We start from the raw sequence: 25,866 nt of genomic DNA on the forward strand, positions 1-25,866 counted from the left end.
AAAGAGGGTTCCACTTGGGAGGACAACGCAGCGAGCGATGGAAAGGAAAATGATAAGTGTAACATTATTTATTTATTTTATTTATTTATTTATCCAAGTACCCTAAAGGCCCACTAGGGGCATTGCATAGGGGGGGAACAAACCGAATACAATTTTTACAGACAAGAAGAGAGCAGAGCGGGCCAGGGCAGAAACTGGGGTTAAAGATATTATAGTTTAAATCAGGATGAAGAAATGGACATGGGCAGGGCACGTAGGCAAGACAATCGCTGGTCATTAAGGGTAACTGACTGGATTCTCAAAGAAGGTGAACGTGAGAAGGGGAGGCAGAAAGTTAGGTGGGCCAATGAGATTTAAAAGTTTTTGGGAGTAGTATGGCAACGAAAAGCACAAGACCGGGTTGATTAGTCGATCATGAGAGAGACGTTTGCCTTGCAGTAGGCGAAGTCAGGTACTGTAGTACAATGATAGTGCAAAATACAGTTGTTGATCGTCAAACAATGTAATGATTGGTGAAACACATCAGGTTTTAGAGTTCAATATGGATATAACAAAACTAACAAATTCCCAAATAAATGAGTTATAAACAGGCTTTCGTTATTCAGTTTCAGCATGAAGATTTGCAAAAGCAAGGTGGGAATGAAACAAGAGGTGAATTGAAGGCACTACTCCCCCAAAACATTTATTCAGCAGTAGAATATAATTGTGATAGAATTATATGGACTTTGTAGATGAGTTTTTGCAGTCACGTTCCATCAAGTCCACATAGGTAACACCCCCACTCTGCATCTGAAGTTCTACTTGAGGTGTGTACATGCACACAAGCTGCTGAAGCTGAAATCAAACGAGCTGGCCGGCGCATCTCCATAGCTCAGAGGTCGCATGCGATGACATTCCGCTGCCAGTTAGACCTGCCATTGAATGCTCGAGTAGAGAAAAAACACCCTGCCCATCTTGAGCAAGCATGATGAAACGAGAGGGGGGGGGGGGGGGGGGTAATCACTCAAACCAAAACTGTAACCTTTAATTCTAACGGCACGTGTGCTATTGCTCGCAGTTGCCCTCTATCATGGGAAGCTCGTATGTCCTTCTGGGTGCTGCACTCTAAACACGAAGACATCGTGCAAAAACAGCCTTTCTCTCTGGAGAGGCTCTGTTTGCTTACACTAGCATTTTGCAGAGACACACGCTATCGGATTAAAAGGAGCTAGCTGCCAGCCTTACTTTGTATAACATTACAATTTTTTCCTGTCTCGTTCAGGACTTTCCTTGTAAGATGAAAGATTTCTTTTTTGCTATATTGAACATCATTTAGCAGTAGCTTTGGAGAGTGGCTTCGGCAATGCGCCCTGTCTCATAGAGGGAGCCAATCATGAAGTACATGGCCTAGCGAACCAACGGTGGGGTGCAAGATGGCAAGGTACGTGACAAGTATACTTCCCAAAATCCATGGTTGTTACCTGCAGGATTCAAGTATCGTATCTACACAATTGTAAGTCGACTCGAATGTAGGTCGACGCCTGAAAATTGCATGGCATAAAAAAAGAACAAAGGAACACGAGCACATTTTATTTGAAAAAAATCTTTTTTGACACATGGCGAAGCCACTGATGTGCAAAGGTGGATTCATGGCAGTACTTGAAATTCGTGCAGAAAAGCTAGCTTTCCGAAAATATGTGCAGATTATTTGCAGAAAGACTTTACAACTGAAACTCGTTTTACAGCTAAAGCTGTTATGAGATCACAACACGGTTCACGTGTGCGCCATAGTTGTCCACTGCTGCCGCCGCCGATGTTCGTGGCCACTATCACACGAATTAAAAAGAAAAGAAAAACTGTAAACAAACACCAAGAATATAATGGGATTCAAACTTGGGTCTGCTGCGTGCCAGCCCAGTACTCTACCACTAAACCACGACAATGCTTGACACTCCTTCGCAAACTTGTCTTAGGCAGGCTTAATGTTGGGAAATGAATTGCGTTAATATGAGTAATAAAGCACTTTAGAACATCAAACAAACAACCAGGAGTTATATAATGCGAATAGCGCAATGAGTGGGTCGTCGAATGCTCAAACCGGTTACAAAAACTTAGTCTTGTTCACTTATTAACTGTGGCGCACACCAACTGTGGGGTATTGTGGGGATTACTAAATCTGGCATAATTCTTCATTGTAGTCAACCACAGCACAAAAATTGCACGAAGTTCCTTGCAAATGTCCAGCCCGTACTACGCTTCTCCGAAGAATGACAAAGGATGACATTGTGAATGCCTGCCTACTATCTAATGATTAATGATGTAGTGGGTACCCTGCAAGTTTTATTGAAGCAGCTACCCAAAGTATATTAAAAAAAAAAAAAGGCTCTTATAGACCGCTCTTCTAGCTTTCGCTTCTAGCACAGTGCTGTGCATGCAGCGCAGGCCTGTTTTCGATTCTAGGTCAATCCCCACAACTTCGGATTTCATATTAAGACATAATGAGTCGACCTACAATCATGCAAATACAGTAGGCCCTCCCCTGGTGCCTTGTTGTTAATCGTGGTTTCTGTGCACTTGAGCGCCGGAAACCATCGTGAAACGGCAACATGGCCACTGTGACTTCACTGCCTGGCCTTTTTGTCTGGTGCAAGTCTTTCTTGCATGGAGACACGTGTCCAAACATGCCAGGACAACGCCCCCCTCTTGTGTCACGCAAGCACACGTCACTGCGCTTGGCCTATCCTCACTGGCCGTTGTCACAACCTCCTCTCCTATTTGCCTGCGTCCGCCTGGGCCCCGTTCCCGGCAGCACACGCGCGGAGACAGGGTTTGCACCTATTTGCTACTTTTGTCTGTCGTCAGTGTAAACGACCCCATGGCTACCTTTTAGCTAGTTTTTGGTATTATTAATACAGTCAAACACTGATATATTGAACCCACATATATCGAATTTTCGGATATATCAAACTCGTGAGTTATCCTTTTGAAATTCCTCTGTAAAAGTAAAGAAATTTGCACGCTTATATCGAACGGTATTTTTACCCGCCTTCAGATATATCGAACACTGCGCGCTGTGGAAGGTGCGCTTCGGAACTCGCCATGCCCCGGGATCTCTGTGGCAGCGTAGCTTCACGTGCGAGTTAGAAGATGCATTGTGGCACTCGCAGCGCCCGGCAACCTCCGCATAGCACCATGCCTCCCCCAAACCCGAAACACTCGAAAAAAAGGCAAGGGCAAGAGGGCACGGACTGCACAATCTCAGACTTGGGAAACTACTTTTTTTATAATTTTTTTCTCTCTCTCTCATGCTTTTTCCGCATACCCGTCAACTCGGAGAGCAAGAACGAAGAAACCGGCGTCCTCCTCTTTTCGCCATTTTTTGTTACTGTTTTCGAGAGTTTTGATCAACCAACCACGCGTTGCGCTTTTTGCTGTTGCCCTCGCAGGTGGCCATCGCCTCGCGATCGCTTTGTTGCTTCCATTGTCACGTTGCCTATGTTCCGCCAAATGTGCTGCTCTTTTGCGTGAGTGGTGTGAAAAGCCGCCGCGGATTCCTTGAATTGTTGACTTCTTGTGTAGCTATGGCCAGCGTCAAGAAATGCAAGACTGTTGAATTTGCGACGAAGTTGAAGACTATTCAGCGTGTTGAGGCAGGCGAAAAATGTTCGACCGTCGCGGATTGAAAAATGAAGCAGATATCAAGGCAAAGGCCGCAGAGCAGCGAACGTCAGGAGCCTGTCATGTGCGCGCTCCTGCCCACTGGAATGTAAAAAAGGCACTCCATGCCTGGTTTTTTAGAAGTGTGCGCGAAGAACATTCCGGTGGATGGCCCAATGCTGATGGCCAAAACCAAATGGTTTGCTGGTTTGCCACTGCACTTGATAAAGACTTCACCGACAACACCGGGTGGCTTCATCGATTCAAACAGTGCTACAACATCATTGGCAAAACCATTTCTGGTAAAAGTGAAGCTGTCAGCAGCCAGGACATCCAGCAGTGAATGACGAAGGAACAGCCTGAATTCTCCACGAAGTTTTCTCCTGAGGAGATCTTCAGCGCCTGGCGAGACGTGAAGACGGACACAGTGGTCAACTGATTCCGCAAGGCAGGCTTCAAGACAGCAGAGCTTGTGGAAACCAGTGAAGACAGTGACAGTGAGCGCATACATGATGCGTTTCGTGAGTTGTCGTCCTTCTTTCCAGCAGCAGTTCTACACGAAGTGTCTGCGAACAATTTCGTGGAAGCGGACTGCAATGCGCAGGCTGTTGCGAGCCTCACTGACGAGGACATAGTAGCTGCGATCGCAGAGACCCAGGATACCCAGGCCGACAGCTCATGTGACGAGGAGGATCATCCGGACGAGGCGCTGGCTACACGAGCATATTCCGCCGCTAAGTGGCGGCAGCGTTCGGCGTCATTCGCCATTGTATCGGCCACATGGAGGGAACCGGGCTGTCGCACCTAGACAGCCTTAATAAGATTGAGACTAGCGCTTTCAACGCTTCAAAAACGAAGAAGCAGGCCAAGATAAGCAAGTTTTTTCACTCAAATAAATCATTCCGCTGCAGCATGTGTGTAGAACTAGTTGTAATTCTTGAATGCGCCTGTTGTAGGTGATAATCCTCTATAGGTAAGCTCCCTGGGCCTGTATTTTTTTTATACTGAATTTTTCATATATCGAACTAATTTGCGGTCCCTTTCAAGTTCGATATATCCATGTTCGACTGTATCTTGTGATGCCACATGCATCTACTGGCGTTTGAGTATATGCAGTGCCAAGATGTGTTTCCATGGTGGCCAAGATGTGTTTCCAGCTCTCAAAACTGAATTTGGTGCTTACATTACACTGGCTGAGAAGATATGGTGCCTTATTTTACAGACCACCAATTGCTGAGCATGGCTTCAAACAAGAAGTGAACAAGAGAAGTGGAAGTGCTCTACATCCAGGACATTCACCACTCATGTATATTAGAAATAGGGTATCTCACATCATCTGTCAGGATTACGTATGGGCTCCAGAATATTGATTTATGATTGAGGAAGTAACCACATTTTCTGGTTCAACTTATGCAACCGTTGCACTCTCATGCAGTAGGACACTCATTTTTATTGGCCGTGGTTAAAGGAAAGTCAAGCGTGAAAATGGTTGATGCTTTAATCACAGAATTTATCACCAAGGAGGTTTAAGTGAAGCTTGCTCGAGTGGAGGAGGCGCCCCTCAGGTGAAGCCACATGCTGCCATCTTGCCATAGGCAGAAATCACGCGGTCCGCAATGCTAACTACTGCGACCATACAGATGTTTTCTGGCGTTTTGGCCTCCAAACCTTGTAATGAATACATACTGCATTGCTTAAGACTACATAAATCAAGCGTAAAGGTGCTCCGAGATAAAGTCTCAGTTGTAAGTAGCACATTTGGAGCTTGATGAAAACTTCTCTGTACGCTGGAACACATGGTGACCGCTTGCAACCTGTCTTCACATCTCATCGTTACTCTTTTTTTTCTGATAGGTTTTTAAGGGTCCAAATATACGAACAAAGTTTGGCGTGCTATTGAGCATTTGTGATGATGGGAACACTGGGAGCCGAAAAATGGCGAGGTCCTTCTGGCCGAATCGTTTCGACTGCACCGACTCGCCGCAAGGCTGGCTGCAATGCTGGCCCGCCTCGTGCGCCTACCTGTGTGCACTAACGAGGACCCGCACTCGCCTAGCAGTCGCCAGGGCTTTAAGTGCGCCGTGCGCCCTGCCGCTGCTCCATGCTTCGTTGTTGGTGAGGCAACCGCAGAAGATCAAGCCAAAATGACACTATTCAGGGCAAAATTTCTAGGTTGCTCACAGCGAAAATTTGTCATACGAAGGGTGTCTTTTGCTGCCACTTTATTACATAGATTTTGCAAATACATGTCTTTCTGAGCGCAGAAATAGTAAAACTTGGTAATATAAAGGAATTGGTTGTACGGAGGTTTATCTGCAGAATAAAAGGTTCCAGCATTGGTGACCGCATTAGTTTCAGAATAAACCGCACTATTTGACGTATGCATGCGGGAGGTAGTGGCCAGATACTGCACCAGGGTGGCCAATCCTTCTCTGGTGAGGGAGTGCGTTCCCGGCGAAGGTTACCGGTGAGGCCGCACCCCAGGCCTCGTAACGCAGTTCCATCACCACGCGGATTTTTTTTTTTTAATCGGTTGGGAACTGCGTGGTACTGGGATTTGAACCACGGACCTTTTGCATGCGAGGCGGATGATCTAACCACTACGCCATCGCTGCTCCTATCTATAGCAAGCACAGGACCGGGTTAACTGGCGGAACATGGGAGAGGCCTTTGTCCTGCAGTGGACGTAGTCAGGCTGATGATGATGATGATGATGAAACCACACTATGCAATCTTACCATTTATTGGGAAGGTTTGCAGACATTTTTACGTGGCCTGCGACACGAAAAGAAGAGCTACAAAAAAGTGCACATGGGAATGTATGCAGCTGCGAACATAAAAGAGCAAATACAAAGGTTGCAAACATAAAACAAGGATTCCGGCTTGTAAACCCAACACGTGAAACGTGAGTTTGTGAGGCCCTCTGTTACTAGATTTGTTTGCTTTCAGTGAAGTAAAAAAAGAATGCCACACAGGACAAATGCCCCCATACCGTTTCATAACACACAGCGCCTGCAAAGTGCCTGATGAGAAATCCTTGGTCGTCGGTGATCTCTCGGTGGTCTCGGAGCTTAGACTTTCGGGGCACAGCCAGCCGGAAATGTCGGGGGTGTGTGCTGTGCAGCACCGACGTGAAGTGGGTGTGGCTGGAACGAGGAAGCTTGCTCTCTTCGTCCAGCAGGTCGAAGATGCCCGTGCCCTTGCCCTCGAGCAAGTCAATGCAGTCTTGGTTGTCTACGTACTCAATCTTCTTTACAGATAGGCCTTCTCTTTCGTACAATGCTTGCTCCTGAAATTGTTTGTTATGGTGAGAGAGTGGATAGAGTTTAATCACATGATTCACCTCTTTGAGGATCCTTTCATTGAAGAACTGCTGCAGCTTTTCATTGCAGTAGTTGATGCAAAACTGCTCAAAGCTGTTCACCTGGAAGTACTCTGTAAACAGAAGTGGACCACATGTTAGAACTAAAATGTGACCCTGTACATGTTTTAAAAAGGCAAGAAAATAATGGGGCCGACTACAGTATATCAATGGCACCAAATGTCACTTGTGGCCCCGGTGAAGACAATGGCAGTGGTCATCTAGCACATCTTCCTCCATCTTTGTCTGCACTCAACTGGTGGTTTGTAAGACTAAGATAAGCAAATTACCTTTGCTTTGAAATTGGTCTGTCTGGCTTAGACAGACCAATTTGACTTTATGCCAGCACTACAGCTAAAATTATATAGCATTATTGTTTCATATTTCTGCAAATTCCATAACTCACATCACCATGGGCTGTCACGGCATGCATTTTAGTTTCATAATCCTCAAAACACCCATAACTAATGCTGCTCTACACTGTACTTCTTAGAGCTACTGTCAACATCTATTTTGACCTGGTCTCATCTCAGCAAAAGAATAAAACTCTGTCGAACTCCTTCTCAAACCAGTCTGTCCTACCAACAGTTGTTTCAACAAGCGCTTCCAGCTGGTTGCAGGTTTACTACTCATTTCAGGGTACTGATCAATGTGCCAGCTCTGACTATTTTTATTAGGCACGATAGTCTATAATCGCGGGGACAGTGATCAAATGTGGGCTCCATGAAAGTGCGTTCAAAAGCAAGCCGTCCTTTTTTCCAACCTTCAGTCCCATTCCGTGAAAACATCACATAATGCAATGAACTTTGCTGCAGCCATACTCTCACTGTGGGTTAGCTCTTAATGTGACAGCTATGGGAACATAACAGTAGTGCACTTGCCTTGGCGATACAAAGATATTGACAAGGCGAGTCCAAAGCAGATGGCCAGCGCAATTATCACACCTCGTGGCCATAACCATTCACAAAAATTGGCGCCCCATCCTTCGATTGTACAGAGTGGGCAACAGGCACACTAGTTAGTATTCTAGGCACTATTGTAGCACAACACTTGAATGTCTAATGTCGAGGTTAGATAGCTGGCAACATGCCAATCGCACTGTTCCTGTCCCATACAGCTGTAACACACGAAAGAATCTTCACATAAGAGAACACAAGAAAACAGCGACTAAGCTAAGCTCCCACTGCAATGCTCCTTTTCCGAAGATAGTGGCTGGGTCTCTTGAGTGCCTTCTTGGATGATGAGCTTAGCTTTCTTTGGTTCCGCTCAAGCCTGGTGGAAAGCAGAAGCTAACTGGCCTCACACCAACCCCTATGTTGATGGCGACAAAATATTTGTTGGCTACTTTATTAGCTACCTTCGTCTTCCCTTGATTTCAGCCAAATTATCCATATCTAATGACGTCGGGGCAGTTGGCCTTCGAGTATGCAGAGTAAAAGCATGGCAGTTGAATTGTATTGACAGTTTCTATAATTGAACTTAGTATTTCGATTATACAAAAGATTGGCTTAATTGGAAAGGATGTGGAAAAAGAAAGTGCCGAGCGTTTTTCTTTTTCATGTATTCCTTATTTCTACTGATAACTATTTTCCTTCCTATATTTTTTCCTCTTTTTTATTTCTCGCTAGCTTTCTTTTTAAATATTTATAAATGGGTGTATTTAAATATCACCACCAAGGCCCTGGGAGAAGAAGAGGTTTGTTTTGCCTGCATTTTGCCACGCGACCACAACAGCCTGGCCCCCCCCCCCCCCCCCCCCAATGTGCCTTGCACGTAATGTCACAACTGTGCATTCATATTTGGCCATTCAGGCAGGCCTTGTGTAAAAGAAAAAAAAAAAAAACTATTGGATACGTGGCTGCTACACCCGGAAAAACTGTTGCATGGAGACTCATTGTGTGAGCTACCGAATGGTCAATGCAACTTTAAACATCAATTGGAAGTCAAAAGCAATCTAAAGGGCCCCTCATGTAGGCTGCTTTGCCCTAATCTACATTGCAGATCTAACACGAGATGAACTGTTTGCATCGTTTCCTGTCATAATGCATGATCTTTGACTTTGGAATGTGAGGTCAACTACAACTTATGCTTCAACCGTAGCAACTATACCTATGAGACATAATAGACAATGATGCCAAAAAAGGAATGTTATGAGAAGTAATTGTAACATAAATTTGAAGAAAGAAAAGCTGCTGGCAAGTGATCCTTCTGTCCACTTTTCTTTCTTGACATTTACATCTAATAAAATTTTTGGCATCATCAGGAGAGTAAGAAGGCTGAGGCTAAATTGAGAGCAGTTTTTGGAGCAGCAAAATTTCGATTTTGGAGCAGGAGAACTTTGCTTCAGAGCAGTTAGCACATTTAATATGTCATCCTGGGAGCTTGAAGATACAACTTTTTAGCAACATGGGGGCCCCAGTGCATATTTTAATTTGCATATAGTACACATAACACTGAAACAAGTTTTGAAGGAAGTTTTGAACAGATTATCGCCAGGTATAAACTGCACTACCTTTTTACGTACCACGTGACCTATCTAGCTCTTGTAATATTATTTAAAAAAAAAAAAAAAGGCTTTGTTGAAAACTAGGTTCCCCGGTAACATTTAAAATGAAAAACCCATCACACTGAAAAAAATTCAAAAAGTTTGATTGCACAAGAATCTTAGGTAACAGTGGTCCTTTACTTAAAGAAAAGCCTGACATGATAGCATCAAGAGCTTTTAATAGACAACATAAGTGCGCTACACCATCATTTGCGGCCACCTCGTGCGGAACCCCCTTAAAAAGGTCAGCACGGGAGCCAAGAAACCTCGCCGCACCGACTATCACGTACAGCACGTGTGTATGGCACTACTTGATAAGCAAATGGTACTAATAACGCCTCTCCAAGCGAGCAACCACGTGTTATTATTACAGCACTTGTTGGCCAGTTTAATTTTTTCAATATCATAGGTCATCACCGCCAATGTAGAACTCCCAATAATACATGGAGTTGCGATTGCTGCCCGCGCTGCTACTCGTGCAAAGCGCTCGCACCACACAGCGCAGGTAAAAATTAGTGTTCACAATAAGCTCACAATTAGTGTTCAAAAATAAGCTCTTTTAGTGAATTCATTCCACGGCCACTTGGAAAAGGGTTCCCTTCAAGAACAGTCTTGCAAGATGCATGAAGGGTGTGCCATGCTTTTTGTTTTAAATATCTTCACCTTGCACAAAACGACTGCTAAAGTTGATTTATACTTCAATCTCAACCATTCTGGTGTTTATGCTGTACACACTTAAATTTTTCCCAAAAAGCCTCTTGCATTTTGTTTTCTGTAGACATGGCTAGTTTTTGGCTACTTCTACTTTGCTTAGAGGGCTGGTATGTATTTGTGCAAACAGGAGAAGGAAGCCAAGAATGTGTTTGTGCTGTCCTCACTCCCTTCTTGGGTCTGTGCTTGCTTTGCTTGGCTCAAGCCGACTACTTTATTGCTAATTGGTCTAAGTTTCTGGCTTTCTTTCGCCTTTTCAGCGTGGCAACCCACATCAACATTACTCAAGGAGTGCCAATGCTGATTCACACCAACCCACATGGAGAGTGCTGCAAAATAAGATTTAATATCGACTGCATCAAATACCTCACCACTGCGTCATTGATAGATATGTGGGGTTTAACGTCCCAAAACCACCATATCATTATGAGAGACGCCATAGTGGAGGGCTCCGGAACTTTCGACCACCTGACGTTCCTTAACATGCACCCAAATCTGAGCGCACGGACCTACAACATTTCCGCCTCCATCGAAAATGCAGCCACCGCAGCCGGAATCCGAACCCGCGACCTGCAGGTCAGCAGCCGAGTACCTTAGCTACTAGACCACCACGGCGGGGCACCACTGAGCCAAATATATGTGTTTCTATTGCTGCACTAGGTGATACCTGCAAATAATTTTCATGTCTTCACCCTAGTCTCCTGTGCGTCCTTCTGACCAATCTCATTAAAGGCATCTCTCAACTAATCAGGGGCAAGAGTTAAAGGGAGACTTGAGAATGTGCTTTTCGAAGTACTAATGTCAATACCTTTGCTATATTGAATAGCTTATCAAATGCAAAAATGAAGGCCGCAGTTGCACACACTGAGCTTCAACATGCAGGTCAGGTGTTGGTACACTGCAGTGATGCTTGGCATTTCAAAGGCTCTTTCTACTTATTTTTGCAACTGTGGTTGAGTACCGTATTTACTGCCATAATTTGCACACTTTTGTTTTTCGTAATTTTGGAGTTCCAAAAAGCAAGGTGCACAAATTATGCGGAGATTTCGTGAACGCATCCGATAGTATATAGTGCAAACACGACCTGCACAGAAATAAAAAAACTACAACATCTCCCGCTAAAAAGAACCATGTGTAAATGCGAAGCAGAGGGCGCTAACGCTTACATTGGCGACGACGTTGCCGCTAATGCTCATCGCAGCGTTGTACAGGAGAGAAACTTGAGGAGGCGCAAAGCACACCGTGATGGACAGGTGTTAACTACTTGAACATGCCAATTGTTGCTAATGGGCAATGAGAGATAGGAGATTCCAACTGGACACAGAGACTTGCAGTCCACCTTTAGTTAGCTGCGATTTTTTATTCTTCAATAGCACACAGGAGAAATCTGGCACTACCTTGAAGGTCAAGATGCAGTTCTTATATACACGGGGTGGCCAGTGAAAAGTTGTGCAGTCGTTTCTTTTTTTAATCGACAAGCTCGCTAGCAGAGAAGAGAACATAGGTGCATCTAAAAAATGAATAATATAAAATGGAGCACTAATAAAGTGTACTTATTTAACAGAATCACCATGCACTTTGACCTGCCAGATTGGGTCATGCGCAGTTTAGTCGGAATCACTAGCTATGAAGTCCTATTAGAAATCATTGTCACGGCCACTGTCACCGCTCTCTCTAAGAGCGTTGCCCTCGGTTCCATCAAGTGTGTTCGTTTGCCCCATCAATGATGCCGGGAGAAAACAGCTTACACGACATGGAAATATTGATGGACATAAGATTTGGAACATAATCGAAAAGGTCTTCGTCCATGACACAAAACTTGTATAAGCAAGCATGCACTCTTCTGCCTTCACCCGTACTGAATATCACACGTTGAAGAACACTACGCTGAAGTGCTTGGGGGTGGCACGGTTCCAGTTTCTTTTGGCAAACTTTATAACAACGTTTACTGTAGCCCATAAAAACGAAGCAGTAAAAATATGACGGTCAGATGGTGAAACCTTAACTCCTGAAGTTAACCAAGTTTGCATTGCAGCGTGAACACAGAGAACGAGGACAACAGCTGGCGCGGCCATGGGTGCATCGCATGCCTCCGATGCCGAAAACAGCCCCTGCCATGTTGCAAACGTGCATTTTCTCAGTGGAAAGGGTGGAGAGATAAAGGAAGGCCAATACTCTAGCAGTTCCAATGGCTCAAACACTGGTCCGGGTGTTTGGGTATGGTATTCTAGGGATCGTAGTCTTTGAGAAGTCTTCAGAAGAAGAAACTTGATACATGCCGCCAGTTTTATGCTTTACTGCCCTCACCTGCTTCGCAAGGGGTGCACCCGCCCGAAGCATTCAAAGATCCAATGTGAGGTAGGCAGCAGCAGAGTGAAGTTTGTTTCAGTAATCATCATACTATCATCTCCCGAGTTTTTTGCCCCAAAACCACAATATGATTATGAGAGACGCTGTAGTGGAGGGCTCAGAAAATTTTGACCATCTGGTGTGCTTTCTCTGACATTGCACAGCACACAGGCCTCTACCATCTCACTTCCATCAAAATGCGACTGACGTGGCAAAGACTGAACCCGCGACCTCCAGGTCAGCAGCCGAGCACGGTTACCGCTGTTCCGCCATGGTGGACGAAGTTTACTTTTATGGACTGTCAAAAAGAGGAATGTAGAGCTTTCTGTATTACTGACACTTAGGTGTCTGATAGCACAATCATAGCTGGCTCAATTTTCGATGCGAGATTTTTTTGCGAGTTCGTGGGTTTGTCAGACTTAATGTCTTGTGCCTGAATGAAGATTCCTGTGCTCCACTGCTGGAGGTAAGAACACTGGAAGAACATATACATGACACAACTAATATTGCTCGATCGGTAGAGTGGATCCCTCCCAGCCTTAATATCTTTAAAAATATATGTGAAAGTATTGTATTTATTCATGTAATGAACACTTTTTTTTCTTGAAAAATCTGAACAAAGTCGGGGGTACAGTTATTACGCAGGGTAAACTTTATGAAAACTTTTTCGAGGGTAGCAAAAAAATGCGGTAATGCAAAAAAAAAAAAGTTAGGCCGCTTAGCCTTTCGCAATTGATACACGCGTACACTGTTTGGAAACAGCTCCTTTGTTGTACTTTACTCATCTTCAGTGGTTGATGACGCTATCTTTTGAGGACTGTCCCGGGCTGCCCGTGCATGCCATAAAAGCATTTTGCGGCTGTCTTTTTTGGCAATCTTTCAACCGCAACAGTGATATCTGCAGTGATCTCGAGGGGCACCCAAAAGCGTTTGCTACGACTCACTTTGCCAACTTTGCGGCAACATCACACGACGACCGTGATGACGCCGTTAACACTGTAGCAAGTAACCAACATTGCAGTAAGCTACGCCCGAAGCATCAAAACTAACCGTCGATAACAAAATGATCAACAACACACAACCGCTGCCTCGCTTCTACTTGAGAAGTTCTTTTACCCGCGGATAACAAGCGAAGCAAGAATAAGGGGTGCTACTTCTTGTGGAAAACATCCCAATCTTCTCTGAACGACAAGCGATTTTTTCTAGTTTTCTAGAAACCTGAAGCGCAATAGCAACGAATGAACCTCCGCGACAGCGAATCCGGTCGTCGCTCGAAAATTGCTTGCATGTGGTTGGGTTTTTCGTATTTGCAGGAAGCGACCCCCGATTGGCGTGGGCATTTTCGTGACCTTTTCTCCACGTGTGCTAATCAGCTGCGATGTCTCTACACTCGCACCATTCGTGAAACCCATTGTGGCGCACAGATAAGACGGGAGACATGCCGCACACAGATAGAAAATAAAAATGCCAGGCCTGTGCGAAAGGCACAGCACAATCACAGCGAAAGCTAGAAGAGCGGCCATTCAGAGCATTTTCTAAACACTCATTGGGTAACTGCTGCAAGCACACTTGTTGGGTACCCATCACAGCATTATTAATAATAACTTCTTGGTAGTAGGCCGGCATTCGCTATGCTATCGTTCGTCATTCTTCTGATAAGCGTGGTATCCGCTAAACACTTGCAAGGAATTTCGTACCAATTGTTAATGCAGCTGCTGACGATGATGAGCTATACTTGATCAAAAACAAGCTGTTGTAGTGGGTTGAAGCATTGGATGACCCACTCGTTACACTATTCCTATTGTGTGACAACTGTATGTTCTTTTGCTGTTCTAAAATGCTTCACTACCCATATTAGCGCTATTCCTTTCCCAACATCAAGCCTGCCTAAGACAAGTTTGCAAACCAGTCCCGAGCACCGGAACGGCTCAGTGGTAGAATACTGGGCTGGCACGCAGCGGACCAGGGTTCGAGCCCCACTGTGTCCTGAGTACTAGATTTTTTTAAGGGCGAAGCTCCTTAAAGGGCCACTTACCAGGTTTGACAATTTTGAGCTGACAAGCGCAATGCGTAGAAGAGGCGTTTATGATCACGTCTGCCGAAATTTGCAACGTTACGCGCCGCGAAAATGGGTCAAATTTCAAGATGCAAGCTGCTCCCCCTCCCCTCTGCCGGCGCACGCGTAAAGAATGAGGGCATGACGTGGGTGTAGGAATGACCCTACGTACACGGCAATGTGGTGACGTTGGTCCTCTACATAGAGGACTCTACTCTGACGTTGTCAACAGTATACCACGTGACATGGCAAAAATTATTTAACACAACATGCATAGTTTATGTATTTGCTGGTTCAAGTGATGAACACAACATACGTAGTTTATGTATTTGTTACTTCAAGAGATGAATAAAATTTGAAAAAATAATGAGATGCAATAAAAAAGTGTGCTCGTTTTTTTTAACATTTTTTTTTTCCCGTGAAATGCTACGAGATGCGCGGCTAATGTGCCAGCGTTTCGCATGCGTTCGGGTCCCCGCGGTCAGCGCATTGAGCAGACGACCGCCGTGGAATGCTCCTACCCTTTCGCGCACTCATTGTGCTCATCTACTCTACCGCGTGTATGCCAGCGTTTCCAAGCAATCCCGCAGAAACAGGCAGAAGACCACAAAATAACGCTGGTCAACAAAGCAACGCCACTCGCGTGCACGGGGGCTAGGCTTGTTCGGGCACATCATGCGCACGTCACCTCTTGGTCGGATGCCGGATAGGGTGGAGAAGAGATTTGGCTTGCGAAGGCTAAGCGGAGGAGCAGCAAGGGTTTCGAGCTTGCTTCCTCTCACCCTCGTTTCGCGCCGCTTCAAAAAACCTGTTTTCTCCGCTTGTAATGAACCAATTCGAAAAAGTTTTGTGGCAAAACGTTCCTCATCAGACACCTAACAACTTCCATTGTCTAACTAAAATTCGGTATGGGGCCTGGTGAGTGGCCCTTTAGGGCATCACCCGATCGTCCTCTGTAGTAACCAGCTCTCTCGGATATGTGCCACAGGGGAGTTTAGTTCTTGGAATGTCCGCTAGATGGCGGCACTTGTATATAATAAATATATAATAAAAAAATGCGAGATAGTGGTACTTGGAGTCTTCACTAGATGAACAGAAGCACAAAAGTACAGATTGACCCACGGTTGGACGGACGGATGTATGCACGAATGGACGGATAAACACTTCATCCCACTCATCATCATTCAGTCCGTGGAAATGCTGTGATTTTTTTCTTATTTCTGCGATAGTGGTTACGGACACCAGTGGGGGCGGCGGACAACTACGGCACCGCGTGACCCGAGCTTTGATCTCATAACAGCTTTCACTGTAAAACAATAAATACGGCATACGGCAACGGGTGAAAAGCGAAGAGAGCGAGCCGAGGTGGCCAAGGGGGGTCGGCAAAATAATAAAAAACGAAAGAGATCCAACGGGTGAGGAAGCGCGAGGTGTCTGTTAGCAGGACTGCAGCGGATGAATGTGTGGAAAGCATTTATTACATGGGGAAAAAAAAAATCAAGATTATGATGACTGAGGTTGGGACCGGCTGCGTTCATTACGCATGTAAATGCGGTACGCTTTTCACATGCGTAGGCCAAAACCACAGTTGAATTTTTATGATTTGGTGCAAGATAAACTGGCACAGCATTCAGTTGAACGCACACACAGATGCCCCTGCATTGACTGTGGTAGTAGCTAGTGGTAGCTAGCAGTAGCTTTTGTGCCCGTATGGAGCTGCGGGTGAAGTTTCCTGACCAGAAAAGCAGTGAAGGACTCTGGCACTGGCGAACTAGCTTGGGTGTCTCGAAAAGAGCAAAATATGTGAGTAAATATTTTTTTCAAAGTAAAGCTGGCTTAATACTCAGGGTGCAGAAATTATTACACGAGGGTGCAAATTATGTGAGTAAGTAAGGTAAATATAGGCATAAACGAAAAATTAGAGCTCATGAATAAGGCAGGAGCAGTACCAACTCTTTATCAAGGTTGTTCTCTTTAGTGTACACGGTGTAAGATTCGCACTTTCAAGCTGAGGACACTTCTTGGCTCGCTGGCCAGGCTGGTTTGACCGCATAAAGTATTAATGGTGCACGCTCGGCCTTGTGACACCAAGAAATATCTATCAATACAACTTTGAGGCAAAAAAAGTTTTAGGCACTATTGCTTAGCGTTAACGCAAAAGGATACACCGACCAAAAAAAAACACCAAGTTTCCTTGAACTTTCAAAACCCCATATAGAAGCTTTGTTCAGAATCTTGAGAATCAGAACAGGGCTCTTATTTGAGGCGCCGAAATGTCAAGTAAACTTTGTGTTCTTTTTGGTCAGTGTATCCTTCCACATTTACGCTATGCATTTCCCCAGGCAGATGAGTTGCTGTCAAACTTTGATTCTCAGTTGCAATTGCTAGAGAAACTGGTGTGTTCAGTGGCAATGCCGGTGTCAATAGCTACCCGCCGCCTTTGCTAAACTGAAAAGCGTGACAAGCGCATTGACATCAGGTCGATTGCAACTAGCAAGTGTCCTCGTCTAAAAAGGATGTATCCTACACTGTGTTCTTCATAAAAAAAAAACCAAGGGTAAGAAATAATAAGTAAAACAAAACAATGATGATGCCTACCGAATCCAGCAATGTCAAGCACACCAATGTAGTGGGATGATGAGCTGAATGGAATGCTCTGGTTAATGCGCCGCACAATCAAGTCAAACAGCTTAGAGTAGACAGCCTTGGCCAAGGCATCACGTGCATTGTTTGCTTCGTACGCCTTCAGGGGCACCCTAGGGGGACACACACACACAACACATGCATCACTCAGCGCTTGAAACACAGTGCAGCCAGATTGTGTCATCATCAAGAAATCAACACAGTGCAGCCAGATTGTGTCATCATCAAGAAATCAACATTTGCCATGCCTCAGAATCTTAACCCAGCCCACAGGCATAAACACAACAGAAACCATTCGCAGTGCAGGAGGGTTACAACAAACATGGCAGCATACAATACTGTCAGACACGTGCATGTAAACTAAGAACATCCTCTGTTTGTCACATGACTAGCCAAGCAATGCATTGTGTTTTGCATGCAAACCATTTGCGAATAATTGACTCTGAATTTACAAAAATCTTTTTTATCACTCACTTTACTCACCGAAAAAAAAAAAAAGACGTTGCACCAACTATACCGGTGGCATTGTCAGTACACAAATGGCATCAGACGAGAAAATACATCACACTTATATCTTGCCGTAAATATCCGGCAGAGCCCCGCCGCGGTGGTCTAGTGGCTAAGATACTCGGCTGCTGACCTGCAGGTCGCAAGTTCGATTCCCGGCTGCGGCGGCTGCATTTCCGATGGAGGCGGAAATGTTGTAGGCCCGTGTGCTCAGATTTGGGCGCACGTTAAAGAACCCCAGGTGGTCGAAATTTCCGGAGCCCTCCACTACGGCGTCTCTCATATTCGTATGGTGGTTTTAGGACGTTAAACCCCGAAAAATGAATGAAATATCCGGCAGAAGGCCTTGATTATTATTGCAAGCAGATTGATTACAATGAATGAACCCTGATTTCACAAATTTTCTTGGGCCCCATCGTTGCTATCACGCCAGCGTCAATGCATTACTGAGATCAAACACTTGTCGTTTCGGCAGGGAGTGGTCAATTGATTTTATTTTAGCTCGTGTTGCATGTGTGGCTCGTGATGCTCCTTGCATGTTCCTTGAGGCGGGTACAACATCGTGGCCCCGTCTAGCCGATGTAGGTAACACAACAGTCCTTGCAGTCGACCTTGTATATACCGTATTTACTCGCGTAATGACCCCACTCGCATAATAAACCCCTCCCATAACTTGGTCCATGAAAAAAAAAAAACTTTTTAAAGTTCATTTCATTTTGGTATAATAACCAGTGCCGTTAAGAATCGAAAGAATGTTAAATTAAGCCATTATATCTTAAAATAATGATGCAATGAAAGTCAAAACATATTTTAACAGCCATGCTAAGCAGTTGCGAGCAGCGCAAGCTCAGACGACGTCAATAAAAATTTAAAAGTCACGATGAGTGCATGGATGGATTGATGTGGCTGTACTTCTAGATCAGGCAGCGTCTGACGCCATTTAGCCGTAATACTTAGTGAACCAACAACAAAATTTATCTTTTTTTTTTCCTTTTAATATTGAAGTTGAGGACTCGTACTTTGCAGTGAAGGGTTTAATTTTCACTCGTGTCTTGACTTTAGCCACCAATCAGATGATCTCCTTCTAGTTAATTCTACCCGCTTTAGGTCTATTTTGCCCTCCCTGTCCCTGAACCCCAGCGCTTTGAAAAACTCTGCGCCATCATCCTGAACTATAAGGTGAAGCCCTTTACAGAACATTATCAAGCGTTTGGCAGTTTCCTCCTCCTCTCCGCATGCACTGAATACAGTGTCTACCTCTTCGTATTTGGCCTGATATGTCTTCGTTCGCAATACTCCCGTCCTGGCCTCAAACAGTAGAGAACTACACCTTTTGCGGCAGAGCGCCATCTGTCGAATACAGGAGAAACCTCTTTGCTTCTGGTGCCACAAAAGCAAAGCGGCAAGAAAAAGCAAAAAACAAAGCGCATGACATAAAAAAAAACGCCACTTGTCCGCCGTCTTGGAGGCCATGCAAAGCGCAACCGCACCGACAGCGCGTCGTGCACCCGCAAAGTTTGTGCGCCGCCATCTGATATTGCATTTTTGTTGTCAGGTTTGTCACAGGAAACTTAGTTGGGGGGCACCTGCTCTGCAGGGTGCGTTTGGCTGGTACGCTACCTACACGGCTGGTTTTAAACTAGGAAATTGGTTGAGCATACCAACCACGTGGACATGCGTGTTTTTTATGGAAGGAAAGCAAGAAGAGCTTCAGGCTACAGAAACTATCCACCACACATTTCGCGGGCCAAGAGATATTTTCACTGTTATAACTCCTGTTACTTTTTTCTCTTGCGTAGTGAACCCTCCCTCAAAATTGGCATCAACTTTTACAAAAAAGGTGCGTTCATAACGCCAGTAAATACGATAACTTCGCTTTGTTTGTCTGGGGGTTGTGGTCCTTTGGTTTTGAAAACACCTTTGCCAGGAAAACATTACGAACACCCAAAGGCCAAAAGGCCCTACGAACTACTTCTGACACGCTGCAAACATACGAGATGCGCACAAAGGATGTTGCCTCATTTGTCCTACTCTCGTGACACTTTTGCACGTGGGGTCGTGCATTGTCAACAAACTGCAGAGAGTTGCTCCGTTCATTTAAGATACAGGCAACATTTGTTTCTTCACGCTTCCTCAGGATCTGCATCAACGACAGCGTGTCGCAGCATTACAGAAATGTGCGAACAACCGCATACTTGTGTTCCACATGGTGATGAGAGTCAGAACTCTGCATAGTGCCGCAAGATTTGTGGTATACGGCTGTTTCCAATAAACCGCCCACGCTACAATGTACGAGGACATCTAGAAAGACTAAAGTGCCATGATCCTTCATTTCACAAGTTAATTAGATGGCTGGATGATTGTTATTCAGCGCCACGTGTATATCTTGTAGATTTTTCTTTTCTACAATGACAAAAGTGTCATCTACACAGCGAAAGTACATTTTACGTAGAAGGGCAAGGTGCACAAAAATGTATGATGCCATTTGTGTACTGATGCCACTCATATAGGTGGTAAAACGTTTATGTTTTGTCTTTACTGTTAAGTAAAGCCAGTGAACAAAGAAAGATGAAGATGAACTCCCCTGGTTTTTGGAACATTTTTAAAAATCTGAATGTCCTCAAATACGACTACTATTGTACAATTGTGCCCATACAAAGCTTTTTACAGGAAGGCTACATGGTTAAGGTATTCAGTTCTTTTCATAGAATTTTCCATAACACCCTCAATAGCCTAAGGGAACAGGGTAAGCCCTATACTTGCCATGTATTTTAGGCAAAGTTTAAGTACTTTTTCTCCATAACCATAAGATCTAGAGTAATCATTTTACTATCATTGTGATCATGAGCCGTTTTTTTTACTGAAGCTAATTCAGCACTGAAAATTTTAAGAATCATTTTTTGCAAATTATTTATTCAGTTTAATTATCACTCAATAATACCTATTAGATGTGTTGCAAAAGAGCACTTCACAAAACAATAATCCTGGTTCAACGTATTTTCTTTTACATTATCTAGGTAAATACTGGCCAAAATCTCTGATTCTAGATATTGTGGTTGCTTAGAAAAAAAGAACAAAAACAACATAAGCACATTTTAAGATAATCACACCTAAAGTTGAAGATCAGAATTATTTCAAAAATACAACAAGATAACAACTTGACAGACCTTTTAAATAGAATATCATTTTTTTCTTTTTGTGTTGAAAGCTCTTGCCTGGCGAGCCTCATTTGTCGCCTGCTATGCAGCCGTGTCAGCGCAGTACTCTCGACGCAGTTCAAGGGGCCCTGCACTGTGCAGTGCCGGGGCTATATTGCCATCATTAAAAGAGTACACATCATCAAAAGTGCACAATTACAGTGTTTCGTGCCTGAGGAAAACGTATTTTTTTCTTTTGGATTGTGCTCCCACACGACAATCCAACAACTGCTTATGCTTTTCAGTTTTCCAATGGAGGCATTTAGCAAGTAATTCTAGATGAGCTAGTTCCAGTTAATTTGGCTTAGCAGCATTATTATTATTATTAGATGCTGGAAGGTCTTCTTTATGAACAAATGATTCACCATTAAACTTGGGTTTGTTGAATTTACACCAAGATTCAGCGTCCATTGAGCAAAGACTGTGAGATTGATTAGTGTACTTTGATGCCACGTGAAAATATGTGGACCGGACAGCTTTTCGCATGTCGACCGAGCTGGCTCTATTTCTTTTATTGGCCCAACGATGTAGTTGAACACCGATATATCGAACCCACATATATCAAATTTTCGGGTATATCGAACTCATTATCCCCTTGAATTTCTTTTGTAAAAGTATAGAAATTTGCACATTTATATAGAAGGGTGTTTTTACCTGCCTTCGAATATATCAAATGCCGCACGAGCTGGAAGGTGCGCTTTGGCACTCGCAGTGCCCGGCGACTTTTTCACACCACCCCCTCTCTGCGAAAACCCACTCGAAGAAAGGTATGGGAGAGAGGGCTCGGACTGCACAGTCTTGCACAACAGCTTTTTTCTTTTTTTTTTCTCTCTCTCATGCTTTCTCCACATACATATTGGCTAACGAAGGAGCTGACGTCCTCCTCCTTTCGCCGCTTCTTTTAATTTTGTTGCTGTTTCCCGAATCTTGATCAGCCAACCACAGCTCGCACTATTTGCTGTTTCCCATGCAGGTGGCCATCCTCTCGCGAGCGCTTCGTCACTTCCCTTGTCGCGTTGCGTACGTACCACCGCATGTGCAGTATTCCTCTTTTGTGTGCATATTGTGCAAAGTCGCTGCGAACTCCTTGAATATGTGGAGGTGCTAACACCCCCTCTACAGTTGTTTGCGCCACATGGCACACCTGTCTCACACATAGGCTGCATTTAAAGCTCGCAACTACTGACCAGTAGGCAGCGTTGTGTTCGCAAGTGTTGATCACCACTATCATCATCATGGTTAGATCAGTAGCGCTGGCGATGAACCCTGGCGGCACGAGAAAATCGGGAGAGTCTTTTTCTGGTGGCATTTGGCACGAACAGTTGTCTCTCGCAGTGGGACCCCGGTGCACGGCAACGCAGGCCGTCTGCCAGGGGCCCTTGTGGCGAGTGAAGCGTTCATCGCCTTGTGTATGTTATGTTGTCGAGTGTAATGTAATTGCATGTAAAGTTGTCTAGCGTGTAGATCAGAATTGATACTTTAATAACTTGGCTGATGATATTGTTACAGGGGTGAGAAAATGACGGAACGTCTTCACTGGTGGCCTGAGGTGACTCCCGGTAAGTTTGAAAGCGTCCATGATCCCTCTCTGGCCGATGGGGGTACCCATAGGATGCCCGATGCCAATACTACCGAGTGCTACAATGGCGGGCCACGTGTCCGATACGGTGACAGTTGAAACAAATCGGGCGATCGTCAGCAGTCCTCCACTCGGCTGGATTGCGAGGGTGCGCCGGAAGGTTTTGGCATTGGGCATACGAAACATGGGGTCGACGACGGTTGATCGGCTGAGAGGAAGCTGTAGTGCACTCGGAGGCCAGTCAAGCATTGGAAAGCTCTTGTCGCACAATGGCATGTACCAGTGGCACCATCTGAGGGCTAGAGTAACAGGCACAGGAGCACGTGGACGCAGGAGACAGAGCTTCAAGTTCACATCTGATGATCTTGGTCACGTGCTCTGCAGTTAACGGCGTCTGTAGCGCAGGCCTGTCTTCGCACGACCAGGTTGCTGCTGTGTTTGGTAGTCGAGTGAAATTATGGGCGATACGTCGACTTTTTGCGGCCTCAAAACGCTTGCACTCCTTGACGATGGCATCGACCGTGTTGCAGTCCTTGCATATGAGAAGGTTGAATGCATCATCTGCGATGCCTTTCAATATGTGAGCTACTTTTCCGGTTTCTTCCATACCGTAGTCTGCTTTTCGGCAAAGGGCAAGCACGTCCTGTGTGTAAGTCACGTAGGACTCTGATGATGTTAGCACACGAGATGCCAACTCCTTTTTGGCCGCTGCCTTTCTACCCACAGACTTGCCGAAAAGGGCGCGCATCTTTTCTTTGCACGCATTCCAGCTTCCAATTTCATCTTCGTGGTTCTCGAACCACACTTTTGCTGTTCCTATCAAGTAGAACAGGATATTGGCTAACATAAGAGTTTCATCCCATATTAAAAGAAAAGCGGCGCACAAAAAGACGGAGACAAAGAAGAGAACCACACACAGCGCTGCACTCACAACTGAAAGTTTAATCCGAGCAACAAGAATTTAAAAAGTAAAAGCCGCGCATGACAAGTGAGGTACAATGAGATTAAATGATACGCTCATCAATAAAAGTGAACTCTTTTTTGTGCAATGTTACCGAGGTCTGGCTTACGCAAGCATCACGTGACTTGTTAATATGATAGGCTTCAGACACCTCACGGGTGAATTGATCGTGGTGCTTAAAAATAATAACAGTGTTAGACAGATCAGGTGTGCACCCACACGTGGCACAATGCGAAGCCAAATGGGAAGGCGTGCCGTTATGCGAAGAGAGATAGTGCTCCCGCAACCTTTTATTAACACAGCGGCCCGTCTGTCCCACATAATGAAGGCCACAAGATAAAGGAATGCGGTACACCACCCCCACAGCACAAGGCACTTACTTATTTCTATGGTTTACGGCACATTTATTTACATCTGGCTTGTCCTTCTTGTCTAGCTGATTTGACACCAATGCACATATCTTTCCCAATTTATTGGGTGCCCTAAAAACCACATCAACTCCGTAGCGGGAACCAACATTTTTTAACCCATGTGCCAGTTTATGCATATAAGGAATTGCTGTGAACTTCATTTTTTCCCTATTGATTTTCCTAGCTGCACGTCCTTTTAAACCACCAATTAACTTATCGCAAACAGCCACAATTATGTTAGGGGGGAATCCTGCTTCCTCTAGTCTTGCAACTTGCTTAGCAAAACCCGAACCCAACACATGCCTGCACGATTTTTCTAGAGCGGATTTAAGGCAGGTGAAAGCGATGCCCCTCTTTACCACCTTTGAGTGGGCTGATCCAAAATTAAGAATTGGTTTCACTGATCGTGGCTCAAAGCACCAGCAAATATGGGAACTCTGAAACCGAAGTTTAAGATCGAGAAATTGTAGACAGTCGGATTGTGGAACCTCCGATGTGAAGGACAAACCCATGCCTTCTGTCCTGAACACCTTCAGCACACTGGAAACAATATCCGGGAACGAGGCATCCTTTATAACAACTAAAAAATCGTCCACATATCGAAAAATACGCATCACAGTTCCGCTTAGGATTGTGTCTACAATGCGATCTATTTTGGCTAAAAAAATTTCACAAAGGACAGGTGCAACGCACGAACCTATACAGACTCCTGAACGCTGGATTAGGGTCTTCCCTCGCCAACCATTGTACGTAGACTTTAGGTAAAAAGCTAGTAATTCAGTGAACGATTCCACAGATATACCACTACTACCTCTGAAACGAAGCTCATCATTGTCTTCCTTGATACATTCCTGAACGCACACTAGGAGCTTATGATTAGGAATCGAAAAAAACATGTCAACATCTATACTGAACGCCAGACAGGAGCTCGTGTCGCGCTCCCTAAGAAACTGAACCACCGCACCCGAATTTACCACTCTAAAGGGATCATGAACGCACAGCTGCTTCCAATGGCTTTCTAAATACCTGGATACATTTTTCTGCCACGTATCTGTTTCCGTAATTATGGTACGAAAAGGCATGTCAGGCTTATGGGTTTTTATCGTAAAGAACGGGCTGAATTCCAAACCCTGGCTTTTTGCCACAGAGGAGGCCAATCTCTCAAGATTAAGGTCCCGCAAAAGGTTAATCGCCTTATCTCTGACCTTGAACAACGTCACAGAGGCTGGCTTAAAGTTCTTCTCTATAGCTTTACATTCCTTTTCTGAAAACATTCCACTATCCATAATGACAAAGAAACCTTCCTTATCAGCCACAACCGGTCTTAAATCCCTTTCTACGAGCACTTTAGCCAAATGAAAACCAGGTTAAACATTCCGCGCAATTCCATCAGCTTTGGCCAAGGCATCCACACACTCAACTACACACCGTGGGCGTAAGTCTTCTTCCACACGCCTTGAAACTGTCTTAGCAACCACGACTTTTTCAACTGGGTTCATTCGAGGTTCAAAACCGAACTTGGGGTCTCGTTGTACTTCACTTGTCATGCGCGGCTTTTATTTTTTAAATTGTTGTTGCTCGGATTAAACTTTCAGTTGTGAGTGCAGCGCTGCGTGTGGTTCTCTTCTTTGTCTCCGTCTTTTTGTGCGCCGCTTTTCTTTTAATATGAATATACACCAACTCGCCCAACTTTCTATTCTGTTACAATATATTTCTTGTACACAGGGCTCTTTTATTTGTTCTAATTTGAGCACTTCTCATCCGGCCACCCTGGCTTCACTGATTGCCCTGTGTATGTGCCAAGCGAGAGTCGCGTCGTGGTACGCACGTCTAGGTTTGTGCCCTCCGAACCTACAAGCTTCATGCGGTTGGTTGCCGCCTACTACGGGCCATGCAAGAAGAATGTGCCGT

General features: G+C 44.8%; 1 protein-coding gene across 2 annotated transcripts in view; it reads right to left on the reverse strand.

Annotated features, from left to right (window-relative positions):
• The window catches only part of jar (Myosin heavy chain 95F jaguar), a 255,795-nt gene that overhangs the window by 115,110 nt on the left and 114,819 nt on the right, over positions 1–25,866 (reverse strand). For both annotated transcript variants that reach the window (XR_012895116.1, XM_037426322.2), the window contains exons 11-13: positions 17,257–17,414; positions 6,980–7,071; positions 6,629–6,925 (exon numbers count right to left, since the gene is read on the reverse strand). Coding sequence is in view for 1 of the 2 variants with exons in the window: in XM_037426322.2 (XP_037282219.1) it covers positions 6,629–6,925; positions 6,980–7,071; positions 17,257–17,414 (547 nt within the window). In the remaining variant the exon portion in view is untranslated. The remainder of the gene's footprint in view (positions 1–6,628; positions 6,926–6,979; positions 7,072–17,256; positions 17,415–25,866) is intronic.

The sequence above is a fragment of the Rhipicephalus microplus genome, chromosome 5 (genome assembly GCF_043290135.1).
Source record: "Rhipicephalus microplus isolate Deutch F79 chromosome 5, USDA_Rmic, whole genome shotgun sequence".
Taxonomy (NCBI): Eukaryota; Metazoa; Arthropoda; class Arachnida; order Ixodida; family Ixodidae; genus Rhipicephalus; species Rhipicephalus microplus.